This window comes from Notolepis coatsorum (genome assembly GCF_963971535.1).
Source record: "Notolepis coatsorum genome assembly, chromosome: 4".
NCBI lineage: Eukaryota > Metazoa > Chordata > Actinopteri > Aulopiformes > Paralepididae > Notolepis > Notolepis coatsorum.
In genome coordinates this window covers 17678363-17700103 of record NC_140168.1, presented here as the reverse complement: position 1 = coordinate 17700103, position 21741 = coordinate 17678363, and the positions used below count along the sequence as shown (strand labels likewise).

At 44.5% G+C, this 21741-nt stretch overlaps 1 protein-coding gene across 1 annotated transcript in view; it reads right to left on the bottom strand.

Annotated features, from left to right (window-relative positions):
* Positions 1 to 6795, bottom strand: part of LOC311227809 (uncharacterized protein) — a 37239-nt gene extending 30444 nt beyond the window's left edge. The window contains exons 1-4 of the mRNA XM_084313645.1: positions 6583 to 6795; positions 5170 to 5304; positions 2815 to 3176; positions 1700 to 1799 (exon numbers count right to left, since the gene is read on the bottom strand). Coding sequence (XP_084169771.1) covers positions 1700 to 1799; positions 2815 to 3176; positions 5170 to 5304; positions 6583 to 6680 — 695 coding nt within the window. The 5' untranslated portion in view covers positions 6681 to 6795. The remainder of the gene's footprint in view (positions 1 to 1699; positions 1800 to 2814; positions 3177 to 5169; positions 5305 to 6582) is intronic.
* Positions 6796 to 21741: the final 14946 nt, after the last annotated feature.

Below are 21741 nucleotides of genomic sequence, written 5' to 3'. Positions count from 1 at the left end.
CACAAATGAAGTTCCGAAAGGAAAATAAAGTAATTTGAAGTTGAAGTTGATGTGGCTCCGGCAGAGCTATCTTGTTATGTTTTTTTTTAATAAGTATTTGTATTGCACATTACTTTAGTTACATTCCATAATGATGCACACATGCAATCTTATTTTTCTTCTTGTTCAAAAACAATTGTACAGCGGCATATAACAAAAAAGATTAAAAATTTAAATAAACATTCTTTCATTTGGCGGATTTATACATACAAATAAACAGGATAGTTAAATAAGCTAGATTCTTGCTGGGAAATAAGAAAGAGACCAAAAAATCAGAGCATTAGAATTGTTATCAACATTGTTATGTTGATCAAGACAAACACTAGAGTGCATTTGATCGCTTTCGAGACGCAAGAATCAATATGCTTTCGGCGTTTATTGCGTCATACAAACGGAAAATGGATCTAGCAGATCGAAATCAAATAATTGGAATTTTTTTTCTCCAGACTGATCGGCCACAGGTAAGAGGAATCTAACGTTAATTCCAGCTCGATTGTCCATTTATTTCATTGCAATCCATCCGATCAACGTATGATGTCGTACTAAGGAAAGCCGTTACTGACAATCAAGGAATCATAAACGACCCCCCCCCCCCCTTCCCTTCACGCATGATGGAGCATAATATATACCGAGCATATGCATTTACATTTTTTAATATAGCGTGTATAGGAACGAAACGCCAATCAATTATGTATAATATGCGTCTGGGCCTATAACTCGCGTTCTAGGAATTACTGCTCTACACTCCAAAAACATACTTATATTCAGGACGGTACTAACACGATAATGTATGAATGGAAAAATGTAACGTTCCCACATCCGGAACGATAGATACCGATATTGAATGGGCCATAGTAATGTCGATATAGCTATAATATTTAAAAAGTTATAGCTCTGCAAAGAAGGTGAGCAACTCCATAGGCTTACAGCACTGGCGGAGAGTGGTATAAGATGGGCAAACTGCGTGGCACAGAATGTGTTAAGCCTTGCCAGTCAGTGTTAATTCGATTTGTGTTGCTTTATATTTTAAGCTTGGGGGGAAAACTGTCAAATAAAATCATTATTGTGTGTGTGTGTGTGTCTCTATCCTAGGGCCAGTCGGCGTGTTGGTCGCTGGAAAGGAAACTCAGACAGAGATTGTCATTTCTCTTACCCATTGGCAAGCTATTCGTTTTGATTAGCCGTCTTTCAATGGCTCTAGCGGGCACATTTTTTAAGCTAGCGTGAAGATACTGGTATCATGTGAAACTAGAGATCTTTAAGGCACCAGCCATGTCATGCTAGCTCACTGGCAATGGGGATTTTGCTAGACCGTAGCTAGACTACGGACCCCACCAGCCTGCACCCCCCTGGACCTCACCTACCCACACCGTCTGTCTGTCTCTCCCCCACTCCTTGCGCCCCATCACCAGCCCTCCTGACCCCCTTGGACTCCCCCCTGCTTAATTAAACATTCTAAACCGCTACATTCTCCTGTGCCTGTGTTCTGCTCTTGGGTTCTCTAGACACCCCCATAACAGTTTCACCGGGAGAGGGCAGCCCTAGTTTCCAGTATGAATGACACCGGTCGCACACAGGGTCACACACAGAGTCACACACGGGAGTCTCCGGTCTGACCCCACCTTGGGACCCACTAACGTGGACGATTGACGGGTCTTACTTTTCGGAGGTGCTGGTGGTATTGTCCTGAGACCCGTCGTCCTGTTCCAATTCATCCGTTGGCTGGAATGTAGAATTCCATTTAACTACAGATGGGGGCGCTGAGGAGCACAACAAGTCAAAGTTTATTTGTCACATATACACATTATACAAGTACAGTGTCAGTCAAATGCTTCCCGTGCAAAGAAAAAACAAGAAATCTGAAATATGGTTAGTAGTAGTAGTGGTAGTAGTAGTGGTGGTAGTAGTGGTAGTAGTATAATACTAGTAGTAGTACTAGAACTAGAAATAGTATTAGTAGTAGTATAATAGTAGTAGTGGTAGTAGTAGTAGTATAATAGTAGTAGTACTAGAACTAGAAATAATAGTATAATTGTAGTAGTAGTAGAACTAGAAATAGTATTAGTAGTAGTATAATAGTAGTAGTACTAGAACTAGAAATAGTATTAGTAGTATAATAGCAGTAGTAGTACTAGAAATAGTATTAGTATAATAGTAGTAGTAGTAGTACTAGAACTAGAAATAGTATTAGTAGTATAATAGTATTCATAGTAGTAGTACTATTTCTAGAAATAGTATTCATAGTAGTATAATAGTATTCGTAGTAGTACTAGTATTAGTAGTAGTATAATAGTAGTAGTACTAGAAAGAGTATTAGTAGTAGTATAATAGTAGTAGTAGTAGTACTAGAACTAGAAATTGTAGTAGTATAATAGTAGTAGTAGTACTAGAGCTAGAAATAGTATTAGTATAATTAATAATAGTAGTAGTAGTAGTAGAAATTGTATAATAGTAGTAGTAGTACTACTAGAAATAGTATTATTAGTAGTACTAGAACTGGAAATAGTAGTAGTAGTAGTAGTAGTAGTAGTATAATAATAGTAGTAGTACTAGAACTAGTATAATAGTAGTAGACTAGTTGAGCGTCCGTGTCCCCAGTGGTCACTCAGCGGTATTGCAGTCCCGTCGAGGTGCCATGTTTTTTAACGGCGTTTTGAGGTTCATAATTCTTAGTGCCCCCTATTGGTCTTATAGGTGATGATATTAAAGTGTGTATGTGTGTTTGAGGTTCTTCTATACAACTATATAGTTTGAAGGGGTTTGTAGTGACGTTACCTTTACTGCATTGGGCAGACGGTGTGGTGACTGGTGTTTTGGGCATCCCAGAGGTAGATGGTGTGGTGACTGGTGTTTTGGGCGTCCCTGGGGCAGATGGTGTGGTGACTGGTATTTTGGGCGTCCCTGGGGCAGATGGTGTGGTGACTGGTATTTGGGGCGTCCAAGAGGCAGATGGTGTGGTGACTGGTGTTTGGGGCATCCCGGAGGCAGATGGTGTGGTGACTGGTATTTGGGGCGTCCAAGAGGCAGATGGTGTGGTGACTGGTATTTGGGGCATCCCGGAGGCAGATGGTGTGTTGGGTTTCAGGGGTGCTTTCATAGGAACGTACAACATACTCATTTCTCTGTCCTGTGGCTCTCTGTGGTTCACAGAATTGGAACGGGAGAACAATTTTAAAATTATAAAAAGTATTTCTGTAGCACCTTTCATACAAGAATTGCAGCTCAAAGTGCTTCACAGCAGTAAAAATAGACATACAATGAGCATAGAATAGACAGAATAAATAGCTCTCATTTACAATAATCACAGTGTGGTGGATAAAGAACGGACATTTAAGAGCTAACAGGGTTCTGATGGTGCCTTCCATTGGTCCCCGTCAACTCCCACTCCAACGGCCGACCAAGTGGTAAATACCAATGATAAACTAACCAAGTGGTAAATAACAGTGATAAACTACCAAGTGGTAAATAATACCAATGATAAACTACCAAGTGGTAAATACCAGTGATAAACTACCAAGTGGTAAATACCAATGATAAACTAACCAAGTGGTAAATACCAGTGATAAACTACCAAGTGGTAAATAATACCAATGATAAACTACCAAGTGGTAAATACCAGTGATAAACTATCAAGTGGTAAATACCAATGATAAACTACCAAGTGGTAAATACCAGTGATAAACTACCAAGTGGTAAATACCAATGATAAACTACCAAGTGGTAAATACCAGTGATAAACTACCAAGTGGTAAATACCAGTGATAAACTACCAATTGGTAAATACCAATGATAAACTAACCAAGTGGTAGATACCAGTGATAAACTACCAAGTGGTAAATACCAATGATAAACTAACCAAGTGGTAAATACCAATGATAAACTAACCAAGTGGTAAATACCAATGATAAACTACCAAGTGGTAAATACCAATGATAAACTAACCAAGTGGTAGATACCAATGATAAACTAACCAAGTGGTAAATACCAATGATAAACTAACCAAGTGGTAGATACTAGGGATGCCCCGATCACGTTTTTTGCCACCGATACCGATCACCGATCGGCGTGAGCCATATCGGCCAATACCGATCGTTTTTGATTAAACATTTTTTTTTTTTTTTTTATATAATTTTTTTTTTTTTTTATAAAATATATATATTATATAATTAAACTTGTACTTGTATTATCTGCGAGACATCGCCACCACGCAACAAGCTCCACTGTCTGTGTGTACTCTAGTAGCCGCGAGCTACGGCAAGGATTCTCTGGAGCTGCAGATGGACCCTATTGGTATAACGTTACTGTGGTCATATCACATTCAACAACATGCCCTCAGCTCGAATACGCATCGAATCAGTGTTATAAGACATTGATATCAGGAGCTATCTGTAGCTACTGCTAGCCGGATATATAACGTTAATACAACGCCTCAGTGAATTATTTAGTTCAATGGGACATTTCGTTTTGAACAGTGAACTAACTTGCGCTAACGTGAGCTAGCTGAGGTATCATACACGTCTCTACTAGACTTTGTGGAGCGTTTGTTGATGTCAGGAGCTATCGGTAGCTGGCCGGCTAGATACCGTTCGGTTAGACAATGCCTCATCATGTATTAAACTAAAAGTGAATAGTTGACTGGGTCATTTTGTAACGGTAGCTAAGCTAACGTTAGCTCAGGGAGACGCCGTCCTCCCGTGTCCCGTCCCACTAGACTACTAGACCCGTGTTTACATGCGTGCGGGAGGGGCTGGAGGGATGAGCAGACGCCGCACCACCCGGTGTCTGAGACAGAACTCAGCGACAGCGAGTGAGATCGGTTTTGACGATCGGCGAAAATAAAGCATTATCACCGATCACCGATCGCATATTTATACTGATTATCGGCCGATAACGATCGGTGGCCGATCGATCGGGGCATCCCTAGTAGATACCAGTGATAAACTAACCAAGTGGTAAATACCAATGATAAACTACCAAGTGGTAAATACCAGTGATAAACTAACCAAGTGGTAAATACCAATGATAAACTACCAAGTGGTAAATACCAGTGATAAACTAACCAAGTGGTAAATACCAGTAACCACTACATTCTGTTTGTAAACATGCAGCATTCTGACAGGATCAACTCACCTTCCTCCATTAACCTTTGGTGCGACTGCTCTCGGATTGGGCCCTCTAGGTGTTTGGAATGCTGCCATCTGCTGGGCCCATTTAGGTAGTCTGGTGTTGGTGGTATTGCTCGTGACCCCCGTAGAGGACCAACGGCTGCATTCAGTCATTTTGGACAGAGTTGTTCAAATTCACTCTACTCAAAATCAAATTAAAATCAACGTGGCATTTTTCCTAGAATTTTTTTCCCAACCCCCCCCCCATCCCAACCCCCCCCCCCCCCCCCCCCCTTTACAATTTAGAAGCATGGTCAGAGAAAGCAGATGAGATGCACATGATCAGAGAAAGCAGATGAGATGCACATGATCAGAGAAAGTAGATGAGATCCTCATGATCAGAGAAAATAGATGAGATGCCCCCACCCCACCTACTCACCACCCCCCCCCCCCCCACCCCCCACCCACCTCCTCCAATGTACAGTTTCTTCCCCCTCAAATGTAAATACTCTCAAATACTCTCTTTTTATAAACTCTGTCTATTAATCAGAGTTTCCAACGCCAGGGTCTATGACAGGCTCTTAAACATTACTGTATATTTGTAGATCTGGTATGTCATAAATGTCTGGATGTAACAGTACTGTCTATCTGTATGTCATGTATATGTCATATGTTATGATTCATAAAAAATGGGGGACCCTGATGTAAAGTTTGTAAACAAGACGAACGTCTCTCTGGTCTGCATCCCCTTAACAATTGTATGTATTGAGCCGTACTGTATTGTACCCATTCTGCAATCTGTTAAATAAAATTGTCAATAAAGAAATCAATCAATGCACATGATCAGAGAAAGTATATGAGATCCTCATGCACATGCAAATATGCACTTTTTTCAAGTATATCTGGACAATGTACTTAATGTTACTTTAAGAACCTTGGAATTACAGCTACTGTATTTAACATTACAGGGCTATAGTTAGCTGGTTAGCTAGTTGAATGTATAGATGTAACAGTACTGTCTTCTGTCATATTATGTTATGATGAATTGAAAATGGTGAACCCTGATGTAAACAAGACGAAAGTCTTTCTCTGGTCTGCATCCCCTTAACAATTGTGTGTATTGAGCTGTACTGTATTGTACCCATTCTGCAATCTGTTAATAAAGTCTTCAATCAATCAATCAATCAATCAATCAATCAGAATTAGCACAATGTCGGTTGGCCAACAGGCAGACCAGTGGACCAGAGTATTTACTGGAATCTAGTTGTATGCAACTATTCAATATATTGGTTGTGATCAGTATTTTTTATCAGTATTCACTCTTACTGACCCGTTTCTACAAAGCAGTGAATCGACACAGAAACAACATGAATAAACAAACAGCAACACAACACCCTGACAGAATTAGAACAACAACAATCCAGGAGTTAGTCTGTACCTGACTGGTGCTGCCACACTGAACGCTGGCTCCTGCTGCTCCACTACAGGAGGCGCCCGTTTGTTGAACGATGTTTGTTTGTTCCGATGTCTCGTCATATTGTGCTTTTCTTCTGAAGCGATTGTTCAGAGTCGTCCAGATATACTAGTTACTTATATTTGAATTAATCGGCTGTTAACAAGGTCTTCTTAACCAAAGCAGTTCCCACACGCGTGTTTTTCCCCGTAGCCTATGTTTGCGAAGACGCTCTCTGATTGGCTAGCCGCGTACAGCGAAGACCCTCTCTGATTGGTTTAGCGCCGAAGGGTCTCTTCCGCCTTGTACATTCTCTGCTTCACAAAGTGGTTATGCTTTGGCCCTCTTTCGAAGTGGGTTATGCTTAGAGTTAGGGTTAGGGTTAGGGTCAAGGTTAAGGTTAGGGTTAAGGTTAGGTTAGGTTAGGGTTAGGGTCGGGAACAACATATCAATTGTTGTTGAATATGCGGAAGAGACCCTTCGGCGCTAAACCAATCAGAGAAGGTCTTCGCTGTACGCGGCTAGCCAATCAGAGAGCGTCTTCGCAAACATAGGCTACGTAAAAGAAATCACATCGTCGGGAGAGAGTAGGGGGTATCTGCAGAGCCGCAGAGCCAGGCTGGACGGGTTGGAGGCGGGGCTTCGTGGTCTGGACAAGTATTAGTGGTCTGGACAAGTATTGCGGATGAGGGGGGGGGGGGGGGGTTCTCTCGCTATGTGTTGGAGTGCGCAATGTGTATGCGCATGCGTGTGGACTGGAGCACGTGAGAGTATAAAGAGTCCATTTTCTGAAACCGTCCAATCTTTCGCCGTCTACTAAAGACTCACTACTTCAACCATTATCTAAATAAAAAAAATCTAACCCTAACTAACCTTACTGTCATGCACTTGTCCTAATAAACTAACCTACACTGTAGCACTCAACACTTTATGAACATTGTTACTGAGATGAAAGTTAAGTTTACTCTATTATTACTAGATCTGGTATGTCATAAATGTCTAGATGTAGCAGTACTGTCTATGTACAAGTTTACTCTATTATTACTAGATCTGGTATGTCATAAATGTCTAGATGTAACATTACTGTCTATGTACCATTGTACCTATGTAAACGAGACGAAAGTTGAAAATTGAAAATGGGGGAAGGTAAGTTGAAAATGGGGGATATATGTAAACTAGCATGGCTTTGTCATTATTCCAATGTACCCAACCCCCCCCCCCCACCTCCAATGTACAGCCCCACCCAACCCCACCCCACCTACCCAACCCAACCTCCTCCAATGTACAGTTTCTATGTCAAATGTATGTCAGTATTCCAATGTACAGTGTGTGTCCCCCCTACCCAACCCCCCCCCCCCCCCACCTCCAATGTACAGACCCACCCCACCTACCCAACCTCCTCCAATGCACAGTTTCTATGTCAAATGTATATTGTGTAGTGATTGTTAATTGTACATAATTCACCCACGGAACTATTGTTAGGAACAAGAGTTCCGCCCGAACATTATATGAGGTGGCACTTCCTGCCACCACACACGAGTGGACTGCACGCAACGTAGCAGTAGCATGTTGTATGTGTGTACCAAATAAATGCTGTTCGCTCTAACTCGAGCTACCGTCTCCGACTCCCATCTCTCGGCACTACACTGGTGACCCCGACATTGGTCTCGCTGAAGTATCAGGGACCGGACCGAACATGGCAAACGATGCCGTTATTATTCGATTGCCGGAGTTTTGGGAGCATTCTGCGGCGGCGTGGTTCGCGCAAACAGAGGCGCAGTTCGCCCTACGAGGGGTTGACGACGACGCCGCGAGATATTACCACGTCGTCTCGAGCCTCGGGAGCACGACAGCGGCGAGGACGGTAGGCTTCATAACAGCTCCGCCTGCCCGGTATAAATATGAGGCGTTTAAGACGCACCTACTCAGGATTTTTGAGTTGTCACCGTCTGAGCGGGCCCGACGCTTGCTGGATATACGTGGCTTGGGAGACAGCAAGCCGTCGGCGCATATGGAGATGATGCTGAACCTACTGGGCGCCGAGCAGCCAAACTTTTTATTTAAAGAGCTGTTCCTCAGACACATGCCGCCACGGGTACAGACGGCACTAGCCAATACAAACATTGTGGATCCCCGTGCTCTGGCAGAGGAGGCAGATCGGTTCTACCTGGCCACTCGACACTTTACCCCAGGGCTAATAGCCTCGACTCGCGGTTACACGCCGCAGGGGGGAGGGGCGAGGAAGAACAGGAGCAGCGCTGCCGCAGGCCTGTGTTATTACCACGCACGTTTCGGCGCGAGGGCGACAAGATGCCGTTCCCCTTGCACTTTCGTCATGACGCATAAACGCAGACACCTGCGCCCGGTAGCAGCGGTGAGCGCAGGTGTGTCGAACCGGCTGCTTTTCATTAGAGACACACTCTCCGGTTGCAAATTCCTCTGCGACACCGGAGCTCAGAGGAGCGTCCTGCCGGCTACAAAAGAGGACACCGCCGGCGATGATAGAGGTCCACGCCTGACGACCGCCAACGATACCCCTATCCGCACCTACGGTACAAGGACCGTGGAACTGTGTTTTGGGGGCCAGCGGTTCACGTGGGACTGCATCACGGCCGACATTTCGTTCCCACTGCTTGGGGCAGATTTCCTGGGTGCACACGGTCTCCTCGTGGACATTAGACAGGGCCGCCTAATAAATGCACAGACACGGGCTTCGTTGGCATGTGTCCGCGATGAGGCGACATACGGCGGCCTTCTTACAGCTTTCACCGACCACGAACCCCTCACGACGTCTGAGTCAAAGGTAGCGGAGCCATGGTCGGCACGACAAGAGCTCACGTACGATTCCGAGGGCGCCGCGGGACACGTCGCCGAGAAGCCCAACGTCGTCATCGGAGCTGTACAGCCGGACCTCGACTACGTCGACAGGGGCTCGGGACAGGCCTCCGACCACGACATCCAGGCCCTCAGGACTCCAGATTCCAGTCTACGCCTGGAGGACGTCGCGATTGGTCACTCGGGTCCGACGCTGCTGAATGACCTATCCACCGGACACCCTAGCCCACAGGCCCCTGAGGACTGGCGAAGGCTCGCCTTTGAGGTGGGGTACAACCACCACAAGATTGAACCCGCCCACGTAGACATTTCCCAGCCCTTAGAGCTGGCCCTCTCCCCCCGCCGAGGCCGTCCGCCGCTACCCCGGGACCCGCCAACGACGGAGCCGCCGTTGGCCTCGTCGATGTCTGTGCCCCCGGGTGTCGGGGAGGACACGGGCGCTTGCGCCGCCCCTACCTCCCCGCCCCTGGCTTTCCGCACTCACCGTGGCCGGTTCATGCCCCCGGGCGCCGTGGAGGGCGCAAGCGCTTGCACTGCGCCCCCGGTTGTCCGCTCACGCCGCGGCCGGGTGGTTGTCTCGCCCCGCCGTGGAGATTTTGACCATGGGTGAATTCTGGGGGGGCTTGTGTAGTGATTGTTAATTGTACATAATTCACCCACGGAACTATTGTTAGGAACAAGAGTTCCGCCCGAACATTATATGAGGTGGCACTTCCTGCCACCACACACGAGTGGACTGCACGCAACGTAGCAGTAGCATGTTGTATGTGTGTACCAAATAAATGCTGTTCGCTCTAACTCGAGCTACCGTCTCCGACTCCCATCTCTCGGCACTACAATACACTCTTTTTCTGGATTTTTTTAGTATCACAAACAGTACTGTATTTGAAAATCTGGTATGTCATAAATGTATAGATGTAGCAGTACTGTCTATCTGTATGTCGTGTGTGTCATATGATTAATTGAAAATGGGGGACCCTGATGGAAACAAGACGAAAGTCTTTCTCAGGTCTGCATCCTCTTAACAATTGTATGTATTGAGCTGTACTGTACTGTACCCATTCTGCAATCTGTTAATAAACTTTTCAATCAATCAATCAATCAATGAGACGAAAGTGAAGTTGAAAATGGTGCGCAGTAGTGCAAATACTTGTCCAGACCACTAATACTTGTCCAGACCACGAAGCCCCGCCTCCAACCCGTCCAGCCTGGCTCTGCGGCTCTGCAGATACCCCCTATTGGAGTGAGACCTGAGGTGAACGTGCTCCAATCCGCCACCGTGTGGCAGCATTCTCTAACAACACATGCATGACGTCAGCAGAATTAATGAATGGATGAATAAATTAATGAAAACTTTATTTAACAGATTGCACACACAATTGTTAAGGGGATTGCAGACCAGAGAAAGACGTTTGTCTTGTTTACATCAGGGTCCCCCATTTTCAATTCATAGTAGTGACATTTATGAGTTTCAAGTTTCTTTAATAATTGTCATACAGAAGTACAGAATACTTTTATACAAAATGCTTCTTACTGTTACGCTCCAGAGACTGTGCTAGACAAGATAAGTATGAAATAAAATAGTATAGCATGTAAAAATAGAAGTAAAAATAGAAGTCACAGTGTTCAGTATACATATGTACAATGTTCGATGCAGAATAGAAGTAACTGAGTTAGTTACCATACAATATACAATATACTATGCAATGTACTAATATACAATACTATATAGTGCAAAGCAGAAATGGGATGAGGTACAATTTAGGTACAATTTACAGTAAGGTGTACGGGTTGTAGTGCAAATCCTTTACCAATAAATATAAAGTGTGTTTAGGTGTTCTAAAGTGTGGAGAGTGGGTGCTGCAGTGTGTTGTTTGTTTAAAGTGAGTGTGTGAGTGTGGATGTGTGTGCTGTGTGCATTTGATGGTTGTTGCATAGTGTTTATTGTTCGTTGAGCAGTCTGATGGCCTGGGGATAGAAGCTTCTTCTGAGTCTTTCTGTGCTTGCCATGAGACTCCGGTATCGCTTGCCTGACCGCAGCAGTTCAAAGAGGCAGTTGTTTGGGTGGCTGGAGTCCTTGATGAATCTCTTAGCCTTACCCCTGCACCGCTTGTTGTAAATGTTCTGGAGGGTGGGAAGCAGGGGCGGAGCTAGGGGGTGGCTACCTGGGCTCAAGCCCCGGATGTATTCTGAAAAGCCGCGAATCTATTTAAAAAAAAATTAAATACATTTTTTTTTTTTTATAATTCATCATTGTTACATGAAAATATGTTTGCACCAGATTTAGCAGAAGCTAATTTCCATCTGTGGTCTATCCAGCTGCTAACTGTATTTGAGTGAGTTAAGTCTTGGTGTTATGGTAGACCTAAGCTTTAAATCACAATCAACAAGTTGACAAAAACTTAATTCTTCCACCTTAGAAACATAGCTAAAGTACGGCCATTTATAAATCAAAAGGACGCTGAAAACCAGATCCATGCCTTTATCTCAAGCCAACTCGACTACTGTAATGCACTCCTTACCGGCCTCCCGAAAAAATACGATGATAACTATTTTATTGCAATGCACTATTGCATTATTTTATTCTATTTTACTAACTATTTTATTGCACTGCACTATTTTACTTTGTATCAGTGAATCATAGACGCCTGGCCATAAGAGCATTCAGAGCATCTCTGCTCTCCCACTATTGAACTTGGGGGAGCAACGGTATGATCTTGCTCCACCACTTTTTGATTATATGAAAAATATGATATATCCCCCCCCAATATATAAATCTAACCATAACTACGTTATGGTTAACTGAGTTTTATAGTGAAAAGAGCAGCTTTATTGGTCAAGATTGAAGGCTCTATATTGCAGGAAATTGCACGTACAGGTTCATTAAATTCAAAAAAAATCTGTCGTGGAGGGGGTCATGCCTGACCCCCTCCAAACCACCACTTGCCTGCCAAAAAAAAAAAAAAAAAAAAAAAAAAGGGGGGCCCATCTGGGCTAAGCCCCGGATCTCCTACAATCCTAAATCCGCCGCTGGTGGGAAGCCCCCCTCCAATTGTGCATTTGGCTGAACGTGTCACTCTCTGTAGTCTGCTTCGGTCTTGTGCGGTGCTATTCCCAAACCAGGAGGTGATATTGCCAGTCAGGATGCTCTCTATTGTACATGAGTAGAAGTTCTTAAGGATCTTCTGACTGACTTGGAACTTCCTTAGGCGCCTGAGGAAGTAGAGGCATTGTCGTGCCTTCTTCACAACACTGTCAATGTGTGTGGTCCATGTCAAGTCCTCGGATATGTGGGCTCCGAGGTACTTAAAACTGTTCACTCTCTCAACCGGTGCCCCGTCGATGCTGAGGGGGCTGTAGTCCCTGACCCCCGACCTCCTAAAGTCCACAATCATCTCCTTTGTTTTGCTGACGTTCAGGGAGAGGCTGTTCTCCTGGCACCATCCCGCCAGGACCTTGACCTCTTCCAGGTAGGCCCTCTCGTCGTTTGCAGAGATCAGGCCCACCACTACTGTGTCGTCAGCAAATTTGATGATTGTGTTGTTATTCCGCTGAGCCACACAGTCATGTGTGTATAGGGAGTAGAGGAGGGGACTCAGAACACAGCCCTGGGGGGCCCCTATGTTGAGGGTGATGGATGAGGAGGTGCAGTTGTCTGCTCTCACCACCTGGGGTCTGCCTGTCAGGAAGTCCAAGACCCACTGGCAGAGGTCATAGTTCAAGCCCAGGTCCCTGAGCTTGGCTATGAGTTTGGAGCGGACTATGGTATTGAATGCTGAGCTGTAGTCGATGAATAGCATTCTCACATAGTTCCCCTGCCTCTTGTCCAGGTGTGATGCTGCTGTGTGCAGCACATGGGCTATGGCGTCCTCCGTGGACCTGTTGGGGCGGTATGCAAATTGCAGGGGGTCCAGGTTGATGGGGAGGGAGGAGCAGATGTAGCCCTTTACTAGCTTCTCAAAGCACTTCATGGCTATGGAGGTGAGAGCTACAGGGCGGTAGTCGTTGAGGCAAGCAGGCTTGGATTTTTAGGTACAGGGATGATAGTGGACTTCTTCAGGCAGGTGGGGATGACAGCCTGTTCTAAGGACAGGTTAAATATGTCAGTGAATACTGGGGCCAGTTGGTCGGCACAGACTTTTAGGACGCGGCCGGGGATGCCGTCCGGTCCTGCTGCCTTCCTGATATTCACTTTTTTAAAGGTCCACCTCACCTTATGCTTTGTTACCCTGAACACTGAGTCTCCATCAGCAGACCCCCCCCCCCCCCATTGCCGTGGCTTGTAGGCTGGTGTTGTTATTCCCAGCCTCAAACCACACATACATGACATCATGACATTTATGACATATGGACATACATGACATACAGATAGTATAATGAATGCATGAAAACTTTATTTAACAGATTGCAGAATGGGTACAATACAGTACGGTGCAATACACACAATTGTTAAGGGGATGCAGACCAGAGAAAGTTGTTTGTCTTGTTGATTGATTGATTGAAAACTTTATTAACAGATTGCAGAATGGGTACAGTACAGGTTAGGGTTAGGGAATTAGCAATACATACAATTGTTAAGGGGATGCAGACCAGAGAAAGACTTTCGTCTTGTTTACATCAGGGTCCCCCATTTTCAATTCATCATAACATATATGACACACACGACATACAGATAGACAGTACTGCTACATCTATACATTTATGACATACCAGATTTGCAAATACAGTACTGTTTGTGATACAAAAAGTGTCCAGAAAAGAGTGTATATACATTTGGCGTAGAAACGGTACATTGGAGGAGGTTGGGTAGGTGGGGTGGGGTTGGGTGGGTGGGGGGGGGACTGTACATTGGAGGGGGGGAGGGTAGGGGTTGGGGGGGGACACTGTACACTGTACATTGGAATACTGACAAAGCCATACTTGGTCATTTACTGTACAACTGGGTTAGGACATTTGTGGGGGCCAGTTTCGAATTGCAGTCTCCCGTAGGTGTTCTTTGAGAGTGTTTTTGAAAGTGGGTAGTGATTCACATTCCTTTACAGCTTTGGGTAGGGCGTTCCACATTGATGTGGCATAATTGCGAAACGTGTTTAGTCCCTTGTTTGAGCCGAATCTGGGTTTAACATGATTTGTGGAGCTCCCTCTGGTGTTGTGATTGTGGTATTCACTGACCTTTGGGAAGTATTTTGACATGTACATGGGTACCTTGGTCGTGTAGTGTATCTTGTAGACCAGGCCCATTGCAAGTTGCTGTACTCTGTCGTCTACTCTAAGCCATCCTAGGTTGTCAAAGTGGGCAGGGGTGAGGTGGGTTCTAGGAGTCAGGTCAAGCAGTAGTCTGACTAGTTTGTTTTGAGATGTTTGTAATTTGGTTTTTAGTGCCTTTGAGGTGCTTTGGTACCATGAGGTGCAAGCATAGTCATAGTACCCTTGAATGAGTGCTCCTGCCAGAGTCTTCAGGGTATTCTTGTTTACCAGAGAGGAGATCCGGTACAAGAAACAAGTTCGTTGGTTGACTTTTTTTATTACATTGGATGCCATTTTGTCACAGGAAAGATTAGCCTCTAGGATGGAACCCAGGTAGGTAATTTCATCTTTCCTTGTGACAATATTGTCACCCACTGTAACTGAGAAGATAAGATAAGATATTCCTTTATTGATCCCCTTGGGGAAATTCAGGCATCATAGCAGCATGGGGGAAGGGGGGGGGGTGGTACAGGTAGTAAAAACAACACAGGCAGTGTAAACAATTAGGTCAATTTGGTCAATATAATTTACTATCTAACTAGCTGAAAAAGAATATTCACATTATTTACAGTGTCACATAAGGTGCAGTATGCATAAGGTAGTGTTATAATTTACTATCTACTGAGTATACATTATTCACAGTATCACAGTATCCACTGAAATATACATTATTCACAGTATCACAGTATCACAGTATCCACATAAGGTGCAGTATGCCTAAGGTAGTGTAGGTTGTCCTCCTTGGGTTCCTATAAGTCCCAGGTCAATGTCTGGTAGCAGTCGCTGCCCCCTGTCGTGGAGCCTGGAGGCTGCTAGTCGCTGCCCACTGTTGTGGAGCCTGATGGCCGCTGGTATGAAGGACTGTCCGAGGCGGTTAGTTGAGTGTCGGGGGGGAATGAGTCTGTGGCTGAACGAGCTTCTCATCTTGACTAGCTCGTCGTAGAGGGGGTGGTAGGGGTTCTCCATGATGGCAGCCAGCTTCCTAAGGGCTCGCGTCCACCTGCCTCACATTTATGACCGCACGCGTCTTTTTTCAATGTATCCCAATGGGGAGGGAGCGCATGCGGCCGCCTATGGGAAGTGCGCTGCGGTCGGCTTTTTTTTTCACCGCCTTTCAGCTTTTCTATGCGGCCGCATACAGCCTAGAGAGTTGAAACGTTCTGAACTTTTTCTCACCGCATGCGCCCCGCCCCATTCTACCGGTCGCACTCCCAGCATGTTTCAGCCAGAAATATGCGCCAGGTGGACGCGGGCCCTTATCATCCCCCTCTCTGCCATCACCTCAAGTCTAGGTAGCTCGACTCCCACCACGGAGCTAGCCTTCCTCACCAGCTTGTTGAGCTTGTTGGTGTCCCTTGAGTTGATGTAGCCTCCCCAGCATGCCACAGCATAGAAGAGGATGCTGGCCACTACAGACTGGTAAAATGACTGCAGCAGTCTGTTGCACACATTGAAGGACCTGAGTCTCCTCAGGAAGAACAGCCTGCTCTGTCCCTTCCTGTAGAGGGCCTCTGTGTTATCCGACCAGTCCAGTTTATTGTTCAGGTGTACCCCAAGGAACTTATATGAGTCCACCACCTCCACATGCACCCCTCGGATGGTGATGGGAATCGGGGGGGGGCCTCTTCTTGCCCCTCCGGAAGTCCACCACCACAGAAGCCGTCGGTCTTGCTGAGTTTGTTATTTGAACCGAAGAAAATGGACTCTGTTTTGCCCATGTGTAATGATAGTTTGTTATCGGCAAGCCATATGCAGATTTTGCCTAGTTCCGAGCTGAGGGTTTTTTCAACCTGTAACTTGTTCTTGTCAGAGACCAGCAGGGCTGAGTCGTCCGCAAACAGTTTTTACATCAGGGTCCCCCATTTTCAATTCATAGTAGTGACATTTATAACATACACAACATACATGACATCATGACATTTATGACATAGGGACATACATGACATACAGGTATATAGAACTGTTACATTTGTGACATATGTAACGGTTGTGACAACGTCACCTTAAACTTCGATGCCTCGAGTGGGAGTTGAACCCCGGTCTCCCGCACCGGGGCCGACATCACAAACCGCTGCGCCAAGAAAGGATATCCCTCCTAAGCGCTCAGTCTATGCGTCTTTTGAGGATGTGAGAGTGAGTTTAACCCATAGCACCGCTACTCACCCCAGCCCTTCTTGACTGCGCTTCACGATACCATCCGTTACACATATACGATATGCAAATATACAGTACTGTTACCCAGAGATCCTAACAGAAAATATATACATAGCAGAACACAGTAATATACCAATGCACTTGTACACACAACTGGATAGAAAATATTAGTGTCCTGAGGCCCAGGGTCGGCTCTGACCAATTAGCTGGATTTTATCTGGCGCCCCCTTGCATCACAGTTTATTCACTACCAATAACATGCACTCACACTTTTGTTTTCATAGCATATAATGTGAGGGTCACGTCAGATAGCCACACTTTACCATTGCCCAGAGAGAGGGGGAGCGCAGGTAAAGTCTATTTGCCTGGCTGGAGGGGGTGACATTAACTAAGAAATTATTATTATTTAATAGGCTATTGTAGTGATTGTTAATTGTACATAATTCACCCACGGAACTATTGTTAGGAACAAGAGTTCCGCCCGAACATTATAGGGGGTGGCACTTACTGCCACCACGGGTCAGTCATCTGCACGCAACGCAGCAGTAGCTGGTTGTTATTTGTGTACTGAATAAAAGCTGTTCGCTCTACCGAGCTACCGTCTCCGACTCCCATCTCTCGGCACTACACTGGTGACCCCGACATTGGTCTCGCTGAAGTATCAGGGACCGAACCGAACATGGCAAACGATGCCGTTATTATTCGATTGCCGGAGTTTTGGGAGCATTCTGCGGCGGCGTGGTTCGCGCAAGCAGGGGCGCAAGCGCTTGCACCGCGCCCCGGGTTGTCCGCTCACGCCGCGGCCGGGTCGTTGTCTCTCCCCGCCGTGGAGATTTTGACCATGGTTGAATTCTGGGGGGGCTTGTGTAGTGATTGTTAATTGTACATAATTCACCCACGGAACTATTGTTAGGAACAAGAGTTCCGCCCGAACATTATAGGGGGTGGCACTTACTGCCACCACGGGTCAGTCATCTGCACGCAACGCAGCAGTAGCTGGTTGTTATTTGTGTACTGAATAAAAGCTGTTCGCTCTACCGAGCTACCGTCTCCGACTCCCATCTCTCGGCACTACACTATGCCGCTATGCTATAGAGTTACGCTGGTTGTTGTGGGGTTATTTCATATTTAGAAATAACAGTTAGTATTAATAAAGAATTCTTTAAATGGGAAACTTTTTTTCTCCCCATTTGTTGCGCCCCCTCTGGGTGGTGGCGCTCTTAGCATTTGCCTATACTGCCTATGCCAAAAACCGGCTCGGCCTGTCCTTTGTCCCTTTGTCCTTTAACAGTCTGGTGTCCTGAGTCTCCTCCCACATCATTATTTCCAGTCGTGGTCATAAGGTCAGCTGCCAGGAGACCTCCGGTGTTGTTTACACTGCGATGCAACAAACATCATGGTATTTCCATATTTCTATTTGCATTTTATATGCAAATATTTCTCTCATATTTTTATATTCAGATGAAACTTTATTGCCTATATTTATGTCTTTCTACTATTACCGTGCCCTTATACCTCTCCTCCCCCATAAATGGTAAATGGTGCATTTATATAGCGCTTTTATCCAAAGCGCTTTACAATTTTGTTCCTCACATTCACGCATGGAACTCTCTTCCCAGACATGTTACGCAGGAGAATAGTAAATGCCGTTTCAGAATCTTGGTAAAACAACATTTTTAATCAGAGAAATGTACCTCCCTAACCGATATTAAAGGTGTGTACGTAAATGAAAATGTATGTGTCTGATAAGGAGATAGGGATATATGGAAATGTATGTGTCTGATGTGGATATATTATTAGAAGATTGAATAATTGCTTGATATAAACGTAGATAATGTATGAAAAAGCTAAATTGTATATTATGCTGTATTAAATAGATTATTTGTATTAAAAGTTGATTAGGAGTATTCACGTATGTTCTTATGTACCCCAGTTTCTATTGCATGTACATATTTGTGTTTTGTTACACGTATATGTACATACTTACCAACTGTTTTGCCTGTTTTATAGCAACACTACTATCACTGACATCTAAGAAGGGAGATCCCCCCCTTGACCGGCCCTTCTAAGGTTTCTCCCCTCCCCATTGCCTGTGGTGCTTTTTTCCTATTGCTAGGTTTTTTGTGCGTTTTTCCTTACCTTCACATGGGTCTATGTCTGGGAGTGTTGCCATTTATTTATTTTACATTTTATTTTGGATTTCATGGTGTTTTTTGTTTTGTTCTTGATATATTGTGATGTTTCTTCTTGACTTTTTTAAAGAAGACTTGTCCGGCCCATTAACGTTAACGTGTGTTGTCGGGCCTTACACATTTATTTGATTTGATTCATTTCAATCTTTATAGACGACTGTACATGTTGTCCTGTACATGTTGTCCTGTATAGGGCTGTCCCTGAAGCCTGTTTTTGGGCTTCGAACTTCGTCAGAGTTTTTCGAACGGACGTTTGAACCGCTGAACGGATTTGGTCACCTGAAAGGGCAAGCGACAGGCAAGAAATAGGGCTTTAATTCAATTTATATATTGTATTAAAAGAAATGCACACCGTGACCCGAGCAGGTCGGCAAAGTGGCGCATCGCAAATTTTTCAAATGTATCCAAGAGTAAAGACCCTATCAAAACAGCAGTCAAAGTGTATATACAAATTTTTACTGATGTTTTATAAGATTGACCGAAAATAAGAATTTATCTGAAAAATGCGAATTATATCTATTTTATCGTAAAATCCTGACAGAGTATATACATATGATGGGGAGGGGACTGTACATTAGGAGGGGGTGGGTGGGTGGGAGAGAAATATACATACGGCGGGGAGGGAATATATACATGCGGTGGGGAGGAGACTGTCTATTAGGAGGTGGTGGGGGTTTTGGGCATTTACGGTGGCCAGTTTCGAATTGCAGCCTCCCGTAGGTGCTCTTTAAGAGCGGTTTTGAATGTGGGCAGGGATTCACATTCCTTTACAGCTTTGGGTAGGGCGTTCCACATTGTTGTGGCATAATTGCGAAACGTGTTTAGTCCCTTTTTTGAGCCGAATCTGGGTTTAACATGATTTGTTGAGCTTCCTCTGGTGTAGTGGTTGTGGTATTCACTGACCTTTGGGAAGTATTTTGACATGTACATGGGCACCCCGGTCGTATAGTGTATCTTGTAGACCAGGCCCATTGCAAGTTGCTGTACTCTGTCATCTACTCTAAGCCATCCTAGGTTGTCAAAGTGGGCAGGGGTGAGGTGGGTTCTGGGGTTCAGGTCAAGTAGTAGTCTGACCAGTTTGTTTTGTGATGTTTGTAATTTTGTTTTAAGCGCCTTTGAGGTGCTTTGGTACCATGAGGTGCATGCATAGTCATAGTACCCTTGAATGAGTGCTCCTGCCAGAGTCTTCAGGGTATTCTTGTTTACCAGAGAGGAGATCCGGTACAAGAATCTAGTTCGTTGGTTGACTTTTTTTATTACATTGGATGCCATTTTGTCACAGGAAAGATTTGCCTCTAGGATGGAACCCAGGTAGGTAATTTCGTCTTTCCTTGTGACAATATTGTCACCCACTGTAACTGAGAAGCCGTCGGTCTTGCTGAGTTTGTTATTTGAACCGAAGAGAATGGACTCTGTTTTGCCCATGTGTAATGATAGTTTGTTATCAGCGAGCCATATGCAGATTTTGCCTAGTTCCGAGCTGAGGGTTTTTTCAACCTGCAACTTGTTCTTGTCAGAGACCAGCAGGGCTGAGTCGTCCGCAAACAGGAACAAGTTGCAGTCACAGGCTGACGACATGTCATTTGCATAAATTAAGAGTAGCGGTCCTATAGAGCGTTTCAAACCTTTCATCTGGACCTAGAAAGCGTTTCAAACCTTTCATTTGAACCTATAGAGCGTTTCAAACCTTTCATCTGGACCTAGAAAGCGTTTCAAACCTTTCATCTGAACCTAGAAAGCGTTTCAAACCTTTCATCTGAATCTATAGAGCGTTTCAGACCTTTCATCTGAACCTATAGAGCGTTTCAAACCTTTCATCTGAACCTATAGTGTTTCAAACCTTTCATCTGAACCTATAGAGCGTTTCAGACCTTTCATCTGAACCTAGAGAGCGTTTCAGACCTTTCATCTGAACCTATAGAGCGTTTCAGACCTTTCATCTGAACCTAGAGAGCGTTTCAAACCTTTCATCTGAACCTATAGTGTTTCAAACCTTTCATCTGAATCTATAGTGTTTCAAACCTTTCATCTGAACCTAGAGAGCGTTTCAGACCTTTCATCTGAACCTATAGTGTTTCAGACCTTTCATCTGAACCTATAGTGTTTCAAACCTTTCATCTGAACCTATAGTGTTTCAAACCTTTCATCTGAACCTATAGTGTTTCAAACCTTTCATCTGAATCTATAAAGCGTTTCAGACCTTTCATCTGAACCTATAGTGTTTCAAACCTTTCATCTGAATCTATAAAGCGTTTCAAACCTTTCAACTGAACCTATAGTGTTTCAAACCTTTCATCTGAATCTAGTGTTTCAGACCTTTCATCTGAACCTATAGAGCGTTTCAAACCTTTCATCTGAATGTATAGAGCGTTTCAGAGTGACCATAACAATAACATTGTAAGTGGACATTTATTTACTGTCACCATGTTTGCTGACGCAACAGCTGACAGGAAGTACATTTTGGTCCAGCCTGTTCCCTAGCAACAGAATTCCAGTGACAGACCTTTTCAGTAGAATTGTGTTGCTGAAGCAGCAGCTTGGGTCCAAATGTACTGCAAACAAACACTGTGACAGGAAATAAACTAGGGCCCATTTTAGAATGTTTACGTTGTCAAGTTAGAGAAGATCTATATATGTTGACTACCTACCTCAAACTAGTCTACCCATATATGCTATAGCCTATAGCATGTGCAATAGTGCTGTATATATTTATATT